Consider the following 20,183-nt stretch of genomic DNA (forward strand, 5'->3'; position numbering starts at 1 on the left):
TATTAAAAGACCTGCCTAGGTGGGCAAGCCAATAACTGAGCAAATGGATGGAGGCCAGACCTGCTTTGAGGAAGATCTACATGTTCGAGCAGGAAGAGTTACCCCAGTGAAGGTGCTTTCCTAGGCTTCCAGCTCTCAGAGCCTTCACGTACCAGTTAATTAGATAATTTGCCTTTCTCATTTATATTTTTACTAAAAACACATTATTATTGTTATTATTATTATTATTGTTGAGACAGTACCTTGCTCTGTTGCCTAGGCCGGAATGCAGTGGCTCAATCTTGGCTCACTGCAACCTCTGCCCCTGGGTTCAAGTGATTCTCCTGCCTCAGTCTCCTGAATAGCTGGGATTCTAGGTGCCCACCACCATACCTGGCTAATTTTTGTATTTTCAGTAGGGATGGGGTTTCACCATGTTGGTGAGGCTGGTCTCAAACTCCTGACCTCCAGCGATCCACCAGCCTCAGCCCTAAAGTGCTGGGATTACAGGCATGAGCCACCATGCCCATCCTGAAAACACATAATTATTACAAAAACAGCAACAACAACAACAACAACAACAACAAAAAAAACCAAAAAACCCCACAATACAGAGAAAGTAAAATTTCTCCAATTTTCCCCAAAGCAGTTGTTCTCAACAGAGTACTGTTTTGCCCTCTTAGGGGACTTTTGGCCATGTCTGCAAACACTTTTGGTTGTCACAACTGGAGCCGAGCTATTGGCATCTAGTGGGTAGAGGCCGGGGTAGTGTTCAACATCCTACAATGCATAGGACAGCACCAGTACACAGAGGTATCTGGTCCAAAATGTCCATAATACTGAGGTGAGCAACCGTGTTTCAGAGGTAACTATAAAGAACAGTTTGCTATCATTTTTTTTTTTTTTTTTTTAGACGGAGTCCCGCTTTGTCGCCTGGGCTGGAGTGCAGTGGCTGGTTCTCAGCTCACTGCAAGCTCCGCCACCCGGGTTTACACCATTCTCCTGCCTCAGCCTCCGAGTAGCTGGGACTACAGGCGCCCGCCACCTCGCCCAGCTAGTTTTTTTTTTTTTTTTTTTTTTGGATTTTTTAGTAGAGACGGGGTTTCACCGTGTTAGCCAGGATGGTCTTGATCTCCTGACCTCGTGATCCGCCCATCTCAGCCTCCCAAAGTGCTGGGATTACAGGCTTGAGCCACCGCGCCCGGCCTGCTATCATTTTTGAGAGTTTTCTTTTACGTATAAAATATAGGCCAGGCGCAATGACTCATGCCTGCAATTCTAGCACTTTGGGAGGCTGAGGTGGGAGGTTCATTTGAGGACAGGACTTTGAAACCAACCTGGGAAACATAGCAAGACTAACTGTACAAAAAGTACAAAAATTAGCCAAATGTGGTAGCACATGCCTGTAGTCCTAGCTACTTGGGAAACTGAGGCAGGAGGATCACTTGAACCCAGGAGTTCAAGGCGGCAGTGAGCTATGATCGAGTCACTGCATTTCAGCCTGTATGACAGAGTGAGACTCTATCTCTAAACCAAATTTAAAAAACCTTATCTATTTACATGTAATATAAAAACCACAAGTGGGCTGGGCACAGTGGCTCATGCCACTTTAGGAGGCCAAGATGGTGGATCACTTTAGGTCAGGAGTTCGAAACCAGCCTGGCCAACTTGGTGAAACCCCATCTCTACTAAAAATACAAAAAAAAAAAAAAAAAAAAAAAAAAAATTAGCCATGCATGGTGGCAGGTGCCTGTAATCCCAGCTACTTGGGAGGCTGATGCAGGACAATTGCTTGAACCAGGAAGGCGGAGGTTGCAGTGAGCTGAGATTACGCCACTGTACCACTGGGTGACAGAGTGAGATGCTGTCTCAAAAAAAAAAAAAAAAAAAAAAAAAACCACAAGTGAGTTCATACTATACACACTGTTCTGTTTATATATATAGCTAAGATATATATATAGATATGTAACTATATATATAACTATATATATAGTTAAGCTATGTATAACTATATATAATTAAATATAACTATATATAGTTAAATATAACTGTATAACTATATGTGTAGTTAAGCTATATATATAGTTTAACAGAATAGTGTGTACAGTATGAGCTCATTTGTGATTCTTACATTATGATGTAACTATATATATATGCACATGTGTAAAATAGCACAGACATCATTTAATGTTCATATATATAAATCTACCTTATTTAAAACAAAGTAGGTGCACTATTCCATTGTATGTATATATCATAATCTACTTAACCAATCCCCTGCTGAGGAATATTAAAATTATATCTCCCTTTCTTGCAGATATAAAACAATTGCGATGAGCATCACACTTAAATGTCTGTGTTCATGTTTGTTATTGCAATTTTCTCATCCATAAACTGGGCAGAGTAGTAGTACCTACATCATAAGGTGCTGTATTGCATAAGTGAACACATATGGAGCACTTAGAATAGTGCCTGGCACACGGAAAGCACTACTTGTGTTTGTTCTTCTTCTTACTGCACGAAATCCCCAGAACTGCTTAATCTTTCAGGTTAACTGTTTGGCGTGGAAATACTGGGAAGTTTCCAGGTTGTCTATGCCACCTTTCCTCTTGGCTGCACTCCCGTAAGTGAACATCAGCCCCCACTTTCTGGCTCAGCAGTAAGATCGGTGGGAATCACTGAAGTCAAAGTGATTCTCTCCCCATTGGGTTTTCTTGAGGAACTAGAGGCAGAGTGGAGCGTGCCTTAGACAGTTAAGCCCTTGAGATCCAGGATTTCAATTCTGAGTATCATATAGACATTTCAGACAGACCTTCTTGCTTTTCATGTTATGTAAAAACCAAGCCAAAGCAACCGAAGCCTGAATGGGTGTCAGTGAGGCAGGTCCCATCCGGCCTGGCTTTGTGGCTGTGCCAGGCTTCAGGGGAATCAGGGCTGATGGGAGCAGTAGGTGTTTCTCCTGGCATGTGTGAGCTTTCAGACCTGCAGGGTAGCCCTGCTTTTCAAACATGATCTGGACATTGTTTCTCTCCTTCTCTCCTTCTTTATTTCCTTCTACCTTATTTTGCTCTTATTATCTTCATTCATTAAAAAAAAAAAAAAGTTCATTGAGTACTTGCTGTATGCTAGTTCTCAGATAGCTAAATTTTCTATCTGAAAATTTAGAAATTCCTATTAGTTTATGAGACCTTATAATCTCATGGTGGGAGAGGGAATAGACAAACATGAAGCCAATTATAGTATCAGGTTGATATTTGGTTGAAAGCAACAGAACTGAAACTGAAATTGGATTATGCAATAAAAGGGAATTTTTGGTTCAGGTAACTGGAAAGTTGAGAGGGACTTCAGGCATGGGTGGATCTAGGCATTCAAATGATGTCATTTGTCTCTTGTCCCAGCTTATCTCTGCTGGCTTCACTATCAGGCAAGTTCTTTCTCTGTGGAAACCCTGGCAGATCTAAGGTTAAATTTTCCCAGCTTCATATTCAGGGAAAAGAGAAAAACATTCTCTTCCCATCGTTCTCAATACACGTATTGGGTTTGACTCTCATTGACCTTAATTGGGCGAATTTATTTTCCTTGAACCAATCAGTGAGGTTGGGAGGATGGGTAAGTTTGACTGACTTTAATCTGTATTGCACCCCTGGGGCTGGAGAGAAACCATAAGGACTTAGAGTGAGAGAGATGGTTTTCCAAGAAAAACCAGGTGCTTTCCAAGAAAGCCAGGTGCTGTTATTCACCTCTGTTAGCACAGAGGTGTAAGAACATGTTTCAGGGAAGATGTTGAATCTGGTTTTCGAACAGTCAAGTGGTGGGGTTGAGTAGGCCAGATGGGTTTCATGGAGCCTTTCTCAACTTTTTTATTGCTTTCCAAAGGAGAGGCAAAGGAGAGGGATAATGAGCATGGGGCACAGAGGAGGGAATATCACCTATAGACTGGAGAGACAGAGGAGACTGAACTAGTGCTGGATGGAGAGTTTAAGATGGATATTCCAGGCAGTGGAATGGGGATGTCCGGTTCAGCAGTGGGTAAGAAAAGCAAATCACTCTGGGAACACATGGGGGTATGTCTGCAGAGTAGATAGGGGAGAGAAGGCCAGAGAGGTAAGGAACATCAGATCATGGGGGCTTTGTGAAGTGAGGAGTTTCACTCATATTCTGTGTGCAGCCATCAGATTTATATTTCAGAAAGATCATAGCCACTACCCACGTGGAGGATAGAATGCAGGGAGGCTGAATGGAAAGAAGGGAGACAGCTGAAGATTATTTCAGTAACCCAGATCTTGGCATGGCATTTCTTCCACTCATTCATGTCTCAGCTCAAATGGAACTGCCTTAGAAGGGGCTCATTTGATTATCCCCATTGTCATTTTCTTTTACAGAGCCATTTTATTTTCTTCCTTACATTAATTAATTAATTAATTTTTGAGACAGAGTCTCCCTCTGTCACCCAGGCTGGAGGGCAGTGGTGTAATCTTGGCTCATTGCAACCTCTGCCACCTGAGTTCAAGAGATTCTCCTACCTCAGCCTCCCCAGTAGCTGGGATTACAGGTGTGTGCCACCACGCCTGGCTAATTTTTGTATTTCTTGGTAGAGACAGGGTTTTACCGTGATGGCCAGGCTGGTCTCAAACTCCTGACCTCAGGTGATCTGCTTGCCTTGGCCTCCCAAGTGCTGGGATTACAGGCGTGAGCCACTGTGCCTGCCTTCTTCCTTACATTTATTAATAGCTGAAATGACCTGTTTTATTCACTGGTCTCTGTGTTTCTTCTCTCTACTAGAATTAAGCACCATGAATGCAGGACCACTTGTATCTTGTTCATTGTTATATTTGGTGCCTAGAATAGTGCCTGGCTTACTGTAGATGTTTTGTAGATATTTGCTGGATGAATGAAGAAATAAATAAACCAGTGGTACTGGGAATGGAGAAGTAAGAATAGATTTTTGTTGTTGTTTTGAGACAGGGTCTCATTCTGTCACCCAGGTTGGAGTGCAGTGGTGCGATCTCAGCTCACTGCAACCTCTGCCTCCCAGGTTCAAGTGATTCTTCCACTTCAGCCTCTGGAGTAGTTGAAACCCCAGGTGCACGCCACCATGCCCAGCTAATTTTTTGTATTTTTGGTAGAGATAGGATTTCACCATGTTGCTCAGGCTGGTCTCAAACTCCTGATCTCAGGTGATCCACCCACCTTGGCCTCCCAAAGTGCTGGGATTATAGGTGTGAGCTACCGTACCCAGTCAGAAGTAAGAACAGATTGGGATAATACTAAGGAGACAGCAATAACAGGCTTGGGACAAAGAAAAAAAGGAGTGTGGGATAGCACAGAGGTGGAAGAAAATGTTTGGGGCAAGATGTTGAATCTGGTTTTGGAACAGTCGAGTGGTGGGGTTGAGTAGGCCGGATGGGTTTCATGCAGCTTTTCTCAACTTTTATTATTGCCTTCCAAAGGAGAAAATTTTAATTTCTCCTGAATGAAAGAAATTATACACTGAGGAAGAATATTCTGAGTAGGAATGAGTTTCAGTGGGTCACAGATCATTGTCATAACAGTCTTTTTTATCCCCCATCCAAACCAGTTTCTCCTTTTTGAGGGTGACCTTGACCCTGTTGAGAATACATGGTCAAGAGCTGAAGGATCAAGAGGTGAAGGCAGAGTTCTGGACTGGAGATGACAGAATTTCTCTTTCCACTCTTTTTCTTACCTTTCTTTCTCACTTTCTACTTATTCTCTCTCCTCTTTGTCTCTTTTTTCATCTACTTTTTCCTTTCTTTTTCATCTCCCCTCAACCAGTCCATCATTCAACACGTTTATTTATGGAGAACCCATTATCTGATCAATGCTCTGGGGCATAGAAGAGGAGCATGATGGGAAGTTTGTTCCCACCCATAGAAGAGGGTCATGATGGGAAATTTGCTCCCACCCATAGAAGAGAGCATGATGGGAAGTTTGTTGCCCATTCATAGAAGAGGAGCATGATGGGAAGTTTGTTCCCACCCATAGAAGAGGAGCATGATGGATGGGAGACTTGCTACCTGCTGCAGGGAGCCAAAGCATCACTGGGGAGAACAAACATTTAAAGAACATCTTTGGGAATTGCTCTTGGGCATGTGGACCCTGATTTTAGGGGTCAACAGGAGCAGTCACGTGTTCCTCCTCTTGTTCTCCACATCCCTCTCCAGGGCCCGCTACCTGGCTTCTGTCCCAGCCTCCCAGTGTGTGCCCTTTCTGATCAGCCTGGGGAAGAGCTGGTTGGATTCCTTGGTTTTAGATTCCTACAAAAAGACTTCAGTCCTCAGGAAAGTGCAGCAGTGCCTGGTAAGAAAACTCTTCCTGGGTGTCCCCTCCCTCTGGGTGTCTGTGGCCATCTTGGGGAGCCCTGTGAGGGATCTGGCTGGGATCTTGAGCCTGCTCTGATGGCCAGAAGTCTGACTTGTGGGTCTTGAAGCTTACTCTAAAGCTGCTGGTTGGAACAATCTTGGCCATTGGTTCTGGAGACTTCTGCTCCAGGGTCCAAAGGAGGGGAAGCTACTCTGGAGGAATGGAAAGAGCACAGTACCCAGAGACTGGGTGCCAGTGATTGGTTATATGGCTTTGGGTGAATCACCTTTCCTCCCTGAGCCTCAGTCTTCTCATCTGTAAGGTGGGGGTAATAGCACATCCCCCATAGAGTATTTTTTTTTTTTGGGGGGGCAGAGTCTCACTCTGCCACCCAGGCTGGAGTGCAGTGGTGCAATCTCAGCTCACTGCAACCTCTGCCTCCCAGGTTTGAGCGATTCTCCTGCCTCAGCCTCCCAAGTAGCTGGGAATACAGGTGTGTACCACTATACCTGGCTATTTTTTGTATTTTCAGTAGAGACAGGGTTTCACCATGTTGGCCAGGATTGTCTCAAACTCCTAACATCAGGTGATCCACTCCACCTCGGCCTCCCAAAGTGTTGGGATTATAGATGTGAGCCACCGTACCCAGCTTCCTCATAGGGTATTGAGAGCATGACATGGGCAATGTGTTATTTAATGTAAAGGCTCAAAGGCCAGACTGTCTGGGTGTGAATCCTAGTCTTGCCACTAGCTGGCAGTTTCTTTTTCTTTAAAAAATGGATAATAGTAGTACTTACTTCTTACAGTTACTTTGAAGATGACTAGATTGAGATCCGTAGATACTCAGGACAGTGCACATAGGAAACACACAATAAATGTCAACAATTTTTGTCATTTTGCAAAAGTGCAAAAGAGCTTTGAAGGCTTTCAAGTGGCACACAGACATTGAAGTGTGTTTTCATTGTTGTGGTGCTAATAGAATAATGGTGGTTGAACTCTGGAATATTCTCAGAGCAGTAACAATGACAGTAGTGCTCAATTACTGAGTGCTCCTGGTGTGCCAAGCCAGGGTTTTCCAGATTTCTGAGGCCTGCATCCCTGGGGAAGATCAGGTCCCCTTCCATCTCTAGGAATCCATGTCAGGTAGACAATTCAGATCCTGGAATCTTTAAGAAGTATGGGATTGGAACCTTTTTTTTTTTTTTTTCTTTTTTCTTTTTTGAGACAGAGTTTTCCTCTGTCACCCAGGCTGGAGTGCAATGGCATGATCATCTCGGCTCTCTGCAACCTCCACCTCCCGGGTTCAAGTGATTCTTGTGCCTCAGCCTCCTGACTAGCTGGGACTACAGCCATGCACCACGACGCCAGGCCAATTTTTGTATTTTTAGTATAGATGGGGTTTCACCATGTTGGCCAGCCTGATTTCGAGCCCCTGGCCTCAAATGATCCGCCTGCCTCAGCCTCCCAGAGTGCTGGGATTATAGGCGTCAGCCACAGTGCCCACCTCACAGGATGTATTTCTAATGGTTCATGATCTTATGCTCTGCTGGAACTGCCCATTGGCTCCACTTTTTGGGTTCAGGACAACTCCATTGCCGATGAGTACACTGTGGACATCATGGGGAACCTGCTGTGTCACTTGCCGGCAGCCATCATCGACAGGGGGATCTCCCCCAGGGCCTGGGCGACTGCTCTACACAGCCTCAGAGACTGCCCAGACCTCAACCATGAGCAAAAGGCTGCAGTGAGGCTCAAGCTCCTGGGACAGTACGGGTGAGGAGTGGCTGGGCTTGGCTTTTGGGGCTGTGGTATGCTCTATAGAGGGACACTCAACCTTGGTTCTCCTGCCCGGCAAACAGAGTTTCTGGCTTAGGATGAGATAAAATTCTTAGGCTTATTTTGGAAATGTGACCTTTCTTCTTTTGGCTTCAGATTTTTTTTTTTTTTTTTTTTTTTTGAAATGGAGTCTCACTCTGTGGCCAGGCTGGAGTGCAGTGGTGCAACCTTGGCTCACTGCAACCTCTGACTCCCTGGTTCAAGCGATTCTCCTGCCTTAGCCTCCCAAGTAGCTGGGATTACAGGCATGTGCCACCACGCCCAGCTAATTTTTGTATTTTTAGGAGAGACAGGGTTTCACCATGTTGGCCAGGATGGTCTCGATCTCCTGACCTCGTGATCCACCCGCCTCAGCCTCCCAAAGTCCTGGGATTACAGACATGAGCCACTGCGCCCGGCCTTGGCTTCAGATTTGCTGTAAAATGGAATCAATAGTAGCTTCTCTACAAATCTCAAAGAGTTGCTACTTACACAGCTTGGCATATGAAGGGGAAATTTGGAAAACATGGCCCTTTACAGATGCAAAGCAGTGGTATTATTATTAGTTTAAAGACTATATATATATATATTTTTGAGATAGGGTCTTGCTCTGTCACCCAGGCTGGAGTGCTATGGCACAGTAATGGCTTACTGCAGCCTCAACCTCCCTGGCTCAGGTGATTCTCTCACCTCAGCCTTCCAAGTAGCTGGGACCACAGGTGCACATCACTGTACCCAGCTAATTTTTGTATTTTTTTTTTAAGGGATGGAATTTCATCATGTTGCCTAGGTGAGTCTCGAACTCCTGGGCTCAAGGGATTCACCCACCTAAGCCTCCCACAGTGTTGGGATTATAGGTATGAGCCACCATGCCTGACCCTACAGTCTATTTTTAAGACTAGTTTTAGGTTCTCAGAAAAATGGAGAGGATAGAGATTTCCCATATCCCTCTGACTCCATACACGCAGAAGCTCCCGGTGATCAATATCCCCCACCAAAGTCGTACGTTTATTAGAACTGATGAACCTATGTTGACATTATTGTCATTGGATTCTCATTGTCACCCGAAGTCTGTATTTAATATTAGGGTTCACTCTTGGTGCTTTACATTCTATGGGTTCAGACAAGTATATAATAACATGTATTCACCATTATAGTATCATTTGGAGTATTTTCGCTGCCCTAAAAATCCTTCCGGGCTTTGCCTGTTCATTCCTCCCTCACTCCTAATTCCTGGCAACCACTCATACTTTTGCCTTTTCTAGAATATCATATATTTGGAATCATACAGCAGATAGCCTTTTCAGATAGACTTCTTTCACTTAGTAATATGTACTTAAGTTTTCTCCAGGTCTTTTTTTGGCTTGATAGCTCATTCCTTTTTAGTGCTGAATAATATTTCATTGTCTTCATGAACCACAGTTTATTTAGCCCTTCACCTACGGAAGGACATTTGGTTGCTTCCAAATTTTGGCAATTATGGATAAAGCTGCTATAAACATCCATATACGGGTTTTCATGTAGACATAAGTTTTCAACTCCTTTGCGTAAATACCAAAGAGTGTGTTTGCTGGGTTATATGGCAAAAACATGTTTGCTTTTGTAAGAAACCACCAAAGTTCTTCCAAAGTGGCTGTGTGATGTTGCATTCCCACCAGCTGTCACTGCTAATTGGGCAGACCTCCTTTAGAGATGTCACCAAAGATAGTGTAATGCTCTTCACTGTAGGCATTTATGATCTACATAAGAATAACAGTGGATTCTGGGTCAGTGCTTTTATTTTATCCTGCCAAGTTCAAGAGAAAGTTTTTTCTTATTCTAAGAGAAGACTGTTATGGTAAATTAAAAGGAAGAAATATATAATTACTCTTCTGTCGGGGAGGAGGAGGAAGGAAACACTGTGATGTAAATAGCAGAAATTCAATAATTTAATTTAAAAATTTAATCTAAAAAGAGAATGAGAATGTATTGAATTCAGGAATGGAACGTAATGGGAAACTCCACTGGTGGTCTTCAGGCGTGGCTGAATCCAGTGTCTCAAATGACATCATCAGGAATACGTTCCTCCCATCCCTCAACTCTGTATTCCTTGGTGTGGTCTTTAATTTTTCCACTTGGTAATACGAATGTCCTCCAATATCCTCTTTACAGCCAGAGATACCAGAGAAAGGAGAGCTTCTCTGATAGTTCCATCAAAATTCCCAGGGATGACTCTGATTGGTCAGCCTGTATCACATGCCAATTTTCTTGGTCAAGGAAGTGGGACCATGTGATTGACAGTTTCTCTGAGTGTAAGACAATCTGTTCCTGAAAGACAAGAGTGTTGGGGGAAAAGGCAACAGATGTCCACCACAGCATGCTTTTTTCACTTTACTGGTTATTATCTCTTTTTAGACTCCCTCAGCACTGGACAGCCGATACCACGAAGGACTTGGGACCCTTTCTAGTACTTTTCTCAGGAGATGAATTAAGCTCTATAGCCACAAAGGTAATGTTGTGCTCCATCTTAAGAAGGCTGAAGGAGTTTGAAGGGGAGAGAAAATGTGGTCAGTTATACTGCTGTCTAAGCTTCTGGAAGCTTCCTCCCTGCCTCAAAGGGCTAAGATGTTTCCAGCTCCATTCCAGGATGTGCAAGGTTCTGGAAAAGGGAGTGAGGCCACAGCTAAATGAACTCAGGCCCTTTTTTGTGGCCCCCCAGGCAGATGTGTGCAGACGGGCATCACGTAGCTACCACTCTGCTATTAGTGTGCATCTCACACCCACACCTGTTCTGGCTCTCACACTGGCTGGTGCCCTAGGCACATGCACATATATGTCCAGTGTATGCAATCATATATGCAGACACATTTAATCCAATAACAAGTCTTTGTTGATTATTACATTTGGGCATGACACTTTTCTTGGAGTAAGGCTCCAGAAGTTAGACAGTCTAGGTCAAGGGACATGCAAAATAAGCATTAATTAGTCATTTTTGCTGCATAACAAAGCCACACAATCTCAAGGGCATAGAACAATTCGCATATGTTTCTTGCTGCTTGATCTGTGGGTCACTGGAGCAGCCCTGCTCTATAAGGCTGCATTTGGAGCCCAGCCTCTAGAACTTGTTCTCACCATGAAGGTATGAAACTACCAAAAAGAAAAGGGATAAGTACAATTCTCCTTAAGTCCTAGGCTGGAAATTGACACGCTGTCGCTTCTGCCACACTCCAAGGGCCAAAGTGAGTTACACGACCAAGACCAACTTTAATGGGGCAGGAAGGAGTTTCCTTCCATGGAGGTGGAGGGTAGGAAAGGAGTGAATGTTTGCTGAACGACAATCAGATTCCCCACAAAGCACATCCACACACTCTCATACCTGCACTTGCAGGCGCAAGGTGCACATAGTCACACATACTCAGCAGGGCCTGAACATACAGAACATCACCTGGGATCACACATGTGTAGCACACATTCTGAAGTTTAGTCACAGTAAAATCATATTCTGGATGTCCAAATATATGGTTATAAGCAGTTGATGCACAAATGTTTATTTTTATTTTATTATTTTATTTTATTTTGAAATGGAGTCTCCCTCTGTTGCACAGGCTGGAGAGTAGTGACTGCAATCTCGGCTCACTGCAACCTCCGCCTCCCAGGTTCAAGTGATTCTCCTGCCTCAGCCTCCCGAGTAGCTGGGATTACAGGCGCCTGCCACTATGCCCAGCTAATTTATATATTTTTAGTAGCTATGGGGTTTCACCATATTGGCCAGGCTGGTCTTGAACTCCTGATCTCAAGTGATCTGCCTGCCTTGACCTCCCAAGTGCTGGGATTATAGGCGTGAGCCACCTTGTCTGGCCCCGATGCATAAATGTTATATATCCATCTATTTTTTTCCTTCCTTGTTTTTTCTATGTTTAGATGTTTGTTATTTTCCATAAGTTATTGGGGTACAGGTGGTACTTGGTTACAGGAGTAAGTTATTTAGTGGTGATTTGTAAGATTTTGGTGCACCTATCACCTGAGCAGTATACACTGCACCATATTTGTAGTCTTTTATCCCTTGTCCCCCACAATCTTCCATCCAAGTCCCCAAAGTCCATTGCATCATTCTTATGCCTTTGGGTCCTCATAGTTTAGCTCCTACATATCAGTGAGAACATACATATGTCTATCTAATCTTAAAAAAATCAACTTCTGAAGTTGAAAAAGTCTTGTATCAACACTGTGAAATATCAAAAACACAGTGTAGAATTAAAAAACCCCCAGGTTGCAAAAGTATATCTATAGTAGGATATGAAGTAAATAAATAAATACTAGCTGAATTAATTTAAAGCATATGTAAACCAAGTTTATATGTAAGAGAAGTGTAAAAGTGAATGCCAAATCCAGAGTGACAGTTACTTCTGGGGAAGGAGGAAGGCAAAGAGTGAAGGAGGGACTTATTATTTATATTGTGATGTTTTATTTCTTAAGCTGGGTTGTGAGGACATGGGTGTTTTGTTGTATTATTCTGTATACTCTTTTTTTAAATACTGGAAATGTTTAATAGAACAAGTAATACATGCTCCTGGTTAACAAATCCCAATTGCACTAAAGGTAATAGGATGAGAAGCAAGTCTCCCTCCCACTCCAGACTTGTAGTTCCCTAGCTTCCCTCTTCAGAGGCAGTTGCTGTCCCCAATCTCTTCTGCATCCTTTCAGAAAAATCCTGACTACCTATATAACATGTTTTATATAGGTGTAAAATTATCTATATAACAAGCCAACATGGCGAAACCCTGTCTCTACTAAAAACACAAGAGCATATATACACTCTTCTTTAAAAAATACAAAATGGAAAATAACATTCACTCCGCTATGCACATTGCTTTCTAAAAGTTAACTGTCTTAGAGCAGTTGCTTTCCGCCTTAGCTGCACATTAGAATCACCTGGGGAGATTCCAAGATGGACCAGTCCATGGTATCCAGCCCAGACCAACTAATCAGAATCTGCAGGGTGTCCCAGGTGATTCTTACGTACAGTCAGGGTTGAGAACTGCTGGCCTAGACTGTGACTCTAATTCTAAAGATGAGTCTAGAAAGGGGAGCTACTAGGCTGAGAGGCTTTCTCTCTGGGTGAGCTGGGACCCAGAGAGGCATAGCTGTTTGTAGGGCTTGATGAATTCTCTGGGCCCACAGACAGGCCTCCTAATAATATCCCAAGTCTTGACAAAGTGTATTCATTCTAGATGAGAAACGACACTTTCTCCAAGGCAACCCAAAATCCCCTAAGTCCCTCATTGCTAGTCTCCATTCAGGATGTTGAGACAACCCTTCTTCACCTCTTTTCCATGATAAATGTTGTTAGGCAATTCTTTTTTTCTTTTTTGAGACAGAGTCTAGCTCTGTTGCCCAGGCTGGAGTGCAGTGGCACGATCTCAGCTCACTGCAATCTCTGCCTCCTGGGTTTAAGTGATTCTCCTGCCTCAGCCTCCTGAGTAGCTGGGATTACAGGCATACACCACCATGCCCCATGAATTTTTATATTTTTTGTAGAAACGGGGTTTCACCATGTTGGCCAGGCTGGTCTCAAACCCTTGACCTCAGGTGATCTGTCCGCTTGGGCCTCCCAAAGTGCTAGGATTACAGGTGTGAGCCACTGCACCTGACCTGTGTTAGGCAATTCTTGCATTGCTATAAAGAAATACCTGAGACTGGGTAATTTATAAAGAAAAGAGGTTTACATGGAATACTATGTGGCTGTAAAAAAGAATGAGATTGTGTTCTTTGCAGGGACATGGATGGAGCTGGAGGCCATCATCCTTAGCAAACTAATGCAGGAACAGAAAACCAAATACCACATCTTCTCACTTATAAGTGGGAGCTAAATGATGAGAACATGTTGTCACATAGAATGGAACAGCAGATACTGGGGCCTATTGGAGAGTGAAGGGTGGGAGGAGGGAGAAGATCAGCAAAAATAACTAATGGGTACTAGGCTTAATACCTGGGTGATTAAATAATTTGTACAACAAGCCTCCATGACACAAGCTTACCTATATAACAAACCTGCCATGTATCCCTGAACTTAAAATAAAAGTTAAATTAAAAAAATAAAATAAAAAGGGCCAGGTGCAGTGGCTCATGCCTGTAATCCCAGCACTTTGGGAGGCTGAGGTGGGCGGAATGAGGTCAGGAGATCGAGACCATCCTGGCTAACACGGTGAAACCCCGTCTCTACTAAAAATTACAAAAAATTAGCTGGGCGTGGTGGCGGGTGCCTGTAGTCCCAGTTACTCGGGAGGCTGAGGTGGGAAAATGGCGTGAACCCTGGAGGCGGAGCTTGCAGTTACCCAAGATCGCACCCTGCACTCCAGCCTGGGTGACAGAGCGAGACTCCATCTCAAAAAACAAAAACCAAACAAACACCGCCAGGCACAGTGGCTCACAACTGTAATCCCAGCACTTTGTGAGGCCGAGGTGGGTGAATCACTTGAGGCCAGGAGTTTGAGACCAGTCAGGCCAAGATAGTGAAACCCTGTCTATACTAAAAATAAAAAAAAATTAGCCTGGCTTGGTGCTGCATGCCTGTAATTCCAGCTACTCAGGAGGCTGAGGCATGAGAATTACTTGAGCCTGGGAGGTGGAGATTGCAGCGATTGGAGATCCCACCACTATACTCCAGCTTGAGTGACACAGCGAGACTCTGTCTAAAAAAAAAAAAAAAATAAAAAAAACCAAGAAAAGAGGATTGATTGGCTCATGGCTCTGCAGACTGTACAGGAAGCATGATGCTGGCATCTGCCCAGCTTTTGGGAAGGCCTCAGGAAACTTACAATCATGGCGAAAGGCGAAGGGGGAGCAGGCACGTCTTACTTGGCCCACGCAGGAGCAAGACAGTGATGGGGGAGGTGCTACATCCATTTAAACAATAAGATCTCGAGAGAACGCTCTCATTATTGTGAGGACAATACCAAGGGGATTGTATTTAACTATTCATGAAAAATCTGCCCCCATGATCCAGTCACCTCTCACTGGGCCCCACCTCCAATACTGGGGATTACATTTCAATATGAGATTTGGGTGGGGTACACCTCCAAAGTATATCAAACGTAAAGTTTAGTAAAAACTTTGAAATAGCACCAAACCAAAAAAGGGGTAGGTACACACACTTTTTTTTTTTTTTTTTTTTTTTTTTTTTTTGAGACAGGATTTTACTCCCATCGCCAGGCTGGAGTGCAGTGGCACACTCTCGACTCACTACAACCTCCGCCTCCTGGGCCCAAGTGATCCTTCTGCCTCAGCCTCCTAAGTAGCTGGGATGACAGGTGCATGCCACCACGCCTGGCTAATTTTTGTATTTTTAATAGAGATGGGGTTTCACCACGTTGGCCAGGCCAGTCTTGAGCTCCTGACCTCAAGTGGTTTGCCCACCTCGACCTCCCAAAATGCTGGGATTACAGGTGTGAGCCACTGCACCTGGCCTAGCCTACATTTTTTGTCGATATTATCAGATTGCTCTGCTAATAGTGCACAATTTGACAGTCCCACAGAAAAATGAATGTGCCCAACATTAAGTATTAGCACTTTATTTTATTTTTGACTATCTGGTGAAAAGTGATGTATTTATGTTTTTTAGCCTTTATTGGATTTTTATTGAGGTTGAGTATCATTTTATAGGATTCTTTATAGAGACCACATTAGTGGGACTAGGGATTAGATTTATATGAGAAGTTGCTATAACAAAGAATGAAGGCAGTAAGTAATGTGACAGTTTCAGTTCTGATTTCCATCTGTATTTAAGGGGCTTTAATTATTATTCATCTTCTTTCATCTTCTCTCACACAGTTTCCTGAGATCCTTCTACAAGCAGCTTCCAAGATGGCCAGGACCTTGCCCCCTAAAGAATTCCTCTGGGCTGTCTTTGAATCTGTTCGGAATAGCAGTGACAAGATCCCCAGCTCTGACCCTATGCCTGGTGAGTGTTTCCAGGGTATCTGAGCCACTGGTGGGGTGGCAGTGTTTTGGGCAGGGTCTCTGACATCAAGAGGCCTCCTTATGCAGGGAACTGGATGAAATGTCTGCAAAGCAATAGAATGACAAAATCTACAGGCAAAGAATTACATTTTTGGGTCAGGCGCGGTTGCTCAAGCTTGTAATCCTAGCACTTTGTGAGGTTGAGGCAGGCAGATCACTTGAGGTCAGGAGCTCGAGACCAGCCTGGCCAACATGGCGAAACCCTGTCTCTACTGAAAACACAAAAATTAGCCAGGCGTAATGGTGCGCGCCTGTAGTCCCAGGTACTCTGGAGGCTGAGGCACAAGGATTGCTTGAACCAAGGAGGTGAAATTTGCAGTGAGCTGAGATGGTACCGCTGCACTCCAGCCTGGGTGACAGCAAGACTCTGTCTCAAAACAAAACAAAACAAGAAAGAGTTACAGTTTTGTAAAGTAACCTGGAATCATGTCCCATACTCCATACCCAGGCTAGCAGGTTTAATGAGTGAATACGTGTAACAAACATTTCAGTAGGATTGACTTAAAGGACCAACATGGATTAGTGGTTTACCATTGCAGTGACAGGGCTGAGCTGGCTAGATTTCTCTCCTGAGTCTGCCACTTACTGGCTGTGTGGTTTTGGGTAAGCTCTTTAACCTCTGTGTGCCTCAGTTTTCATCCTCTATCAAATGGGGATAATGAAAGTCTCTACCTCACTGGGTTATTGTGAGAATTAATGGGTTTAAGCCCAGAAACATGTTTACAAGAATGTCTGGCACGTAGCAGATCCTTAATAAGTGTTAGATATTTTTAAAATTTGATTTGTAAAAAAATTTTTGAGGTGGAGTCTCACTGTGTCACCCAGGCTGGAGTACAGTGGCATGATCTCAGCCCACTGCAACCTCCACCTCCCAGATTCCAGCAACTATCCTGCCTCAGCCTCCTGACTAGCTGGGATTATAGGCATGTGCCACTATGCCTGGCTAAGTTTTGTATTATTAGTAAAGGTGGGGTTTCACCATGTTGACGAGGCTGGTCTTGAACTCTGGCCTCAGGTTATCCACCCGCCTTGGCCTCCCAAAGTGCTGGGATTACAGGTGTGAGCCACTGTGCCCCCACCTAAAATTTGATTTTATAGAGGCAGGGCCTTGCTTTGTCACCCAGGCTGGAATGCAGTGGTGCAATCATGGCTCACTACAGTCTCAACCTCCTGGACTCAAGAGATCCTCCCACCTCAGCTTCACAAGTTAGCTGGGACTACAGGCATGCACCACCACATCTGGATAATGTTTTATTTTTTGTAGAGATAGGATCTTGCTATGTTTCCCAGGCTGATGTTGAACTCTGAGACTCAAGTGATCATCCTGCCTTGGTCTCCCATAGTGCTGGGATTATAGATGTGAACCATCATGCCTGTCCAAGTGTTAGATATTTTATTATCATTACCATGCACCTACTAAGTGCAGACTGGGACCAGGCATGAGGAGACAAAGTTAATCAGATCCAATGGTAGTAGTTGACAGTCAGTGCTTGCTTTCATCCACCCAACAAATATTAGTTAATCACTAATTATGTGAACAAAGAGCTTACTTTCAAATGGAGGGTAGCAAGACAATAAAGTCCATACATAAGTGAAATATATGATATATCATATGAAAAGTGCCAAGAATGAAAATAAAGCAAGGGAATGGGCCATGAGTGTTGGGAGGGGAACTGTCATGTGAAAAGAGAACCATGAAGGAACGTCTCATTGAGAAGGTGACATTTGAATGAGGACCCAAGGGAGAGTGGGCCATGTGAATATTTTCAGTTAGAGTCTTCCAGGCAGAGAGTGCGACAGGATCACTCCTGTGAGTGGGAGGTAGGAGCCAGTGTGTTTCGAGGGGAGTGAGAGACAAGGCCAGCCATGTAGGGACTGATAAAGGAAACCCTAATGACTTTGGCTTTTACTCTGGGTGGAGGCATCATGTGACATCGAGCAAAGAAGTGTCACAATTGGATTTATGTGTACCTTGGGTGATTATCCCTCCATGCATTATATTGTTCTCCCATTTTGTTTTTCTTGGTTTATTGGGTAATGGAGGTGGCTCTCAGTGGGATGGATGGGGAGCTAGAAAGGGGATGGAGTGGGAAGATGATCTTCCCCTGGAGTTTGGCTGTCCTATGGCCAATCTCCTCTCCGACTGTCCCCAGCCAAACTCTTCTTGGTATTCAGACGCTTCTTCTTTTCTCTCCTTCTCTGCCATGCTGCTCTTCTGCTCCTCTTCTCTTTATTCATCTGCTCATCTGCTTATATGCTCATGGAGCCTAGGGTTTGGGGTTTATATGGGTACAGGATAGTGGGGTATGGCAGGCCAAAAGGTAACACTTGGATGTGAAAACAGGAATGCCTATTCCCATTTAGGGCTGCGGATTTCCAGGCTTGGGTGTTCTCTTGTTTTTTAAATGAAGGAAACTGGGGCTTAGGAGACTAAGGGACTTGTCCAAAGTCACAGAGTTAGTAAATGGCAGTGTTTGGATTTGTACCCAATGGTGATGGTGAGCACCACTGGCTCCCACTGCCCTCAAGGTCTAGCAGTCCATGTCATCATATTGCAGAGCTCTTACTATATGCATGTGATACACAAAAGTAAGGTCTTCCACGCTCAGGGGAAGGAAGCTCTGGTATCCGTGCATAGTTTGAGTGTTCTTTAGTTGGTTCTGGGTATTAATTGCTGCTATGCTTTAGTGATTAATGAATTAGCAGAATTACTGCTTGGTTTTATATTAGTTTGTGTGTGTGTGTGTGTGTGTGTGTTCATTCACCCACAGATACTTGCTGAACACTTACTATGTACCAGGCTCTATTCTAAGCCCTGGACAGACACGGTGATAAGACCAAGTCCCTGATGTACTAGTCAACCATTCTGCCCTCTCTAGTTCTGTGCTACCACTGATGTTGTTTTCACTAGAGAGTGGGGTGGGGGTTGGCCTAGAGAGGGATGGATCTTTAGTCCCTTCCAAGTGGCTTATGATAAAGATGTTTGAGGACCACAACTGGCATTTTGATCTGGTCTACTTTTGCCTCTTGATTGGAATGCAGTGAATTTCCATTGAAGGTGCAATGAGAAGAGAGAGGCCATGGGGCTTGGGAAATGCCCTGGCCTTGGGTGAGGTTGGTGCATCTGTCAGCATCAGTGGTGGTCTGCTGCTAAGACAAGAAATCCATGGTTGCTCTTAAGGATCCTAGAGTTTTCTCCCAGGTTGGGCACATTAGAGCCAGCAAAGACAATATCTCATTTGCAAGTTGGTTGGTAACTGGTTTGAGTAGGTAAGGTCCACGTTATTCAAAGACCGAAATGGCTGTTTTTCCTTTTGCCAAGGGAAGTGCAAAGGGCTCATTTTTCTTTTCTCTTGGGATGGGAAATCCACAACCCCCACTATGATTTTCATGGACAGCAACTCATCTTCCTAGTTTTTATTTTTTATTTTATTTTGACACAGGGTCTCACTGTTACCCAGGCTGGAGAGTAGTGGTATGATCATGGCTCACTGCAGCCTTGACCTCCCAGGCTCAGGTGATCCTCCCACCTCAGCCTCCTGGGTAGCGGGGACTACGGGCATGTGCCATCATACCCAGCTAATATTTTGCAGTTTTTTTAGAGGTGAGGTCTTGCCATGTTGCCCAGGCTGGTCTTGAACTCCTGGGCTCAAGTGATCCTTCTGCCTTGGCCTCCCAAAGTGCTGGGATTGAAGACATGAGCCACCGTGCAGCCCATCTTCCCATTTTTATAGGAAGCCTCCTTCATAATTTTAGAACTTTTATGCTGGGTTGCAAACTCAAAGGCATGGGGGGGAGGTAGGCAACAGAAATTGTGTATTGAGTGCTTACTGTATGCATGGCACTGTTCTAAGTGCTTTATATATAACACATTTAGTTTTCACAACCATCCTATGAGGTGATTTTATTTCCATTTTATAGACAAGAAAACTGAAATACAGAGAGGTTAAATAGCCTTGGATTTGAATCGAAAGTCGGGACTGTTCACCACCAGTCTTACTGCCCTCAAGGAATTTGTAGTTTAATTGTAATGTTGCACTGCTCCTACTTTGTGCATGTGGATGTGCGAA

At 44.1% G+C, this 20,183-nt stretch overlaps 1 protein-coding gene across 3 annotated transcripts in view; it reads left to right on the forward strand.

Moving 5' to 3' along the window:
- Positions 1-20,183, forward strand: part of OTOA (otoancorin) — a 96,891-nt gene that overhangs the window by 56,319 nt on the left and 20,389 nt on the right. For all 3 annotated transcript variants that reach the window (XM_010388611.2, XM_010388610.2, XM_010388612.2), the window contains 5 exons: positions 2,529-2,602; positions 6,162-6,297; positions 7,883-8,073; positions 10,510-10,603; positions 15,925-16,054. In XM_010388611.2, coding sequence (XP_010386913.2) covers positions 2,529-2,602; positions 6,162-6,297; positions 7,883-8,073; positions 10,510-10,603; positions 15,925-16,054 — 625 coding nt within the window. The remainder of the gene's footprint in view (positions 1-2,528; positions 2,603-6,161; positions 6,298-7,882; positions 8,074-10,509; positions 10,604-15,924; positions 16,055-20,183) is intronic.

Source organism: Rhinopithecus roxellana, chromosome 20 (assembly GCF_007565055.1).
Source record: "Rhinopithecus roxellana isolate Shanxi Qingling chromosome 20, ASM756505v1, whole genome shotgun sequence".
Classification (NCBI taxonomy): Eukaryota; Metazoa; Chordata; class Mammalia; order Primates; family Cercopithecidae; genus Rhinopithecus; species Rhinopithecus roxellana.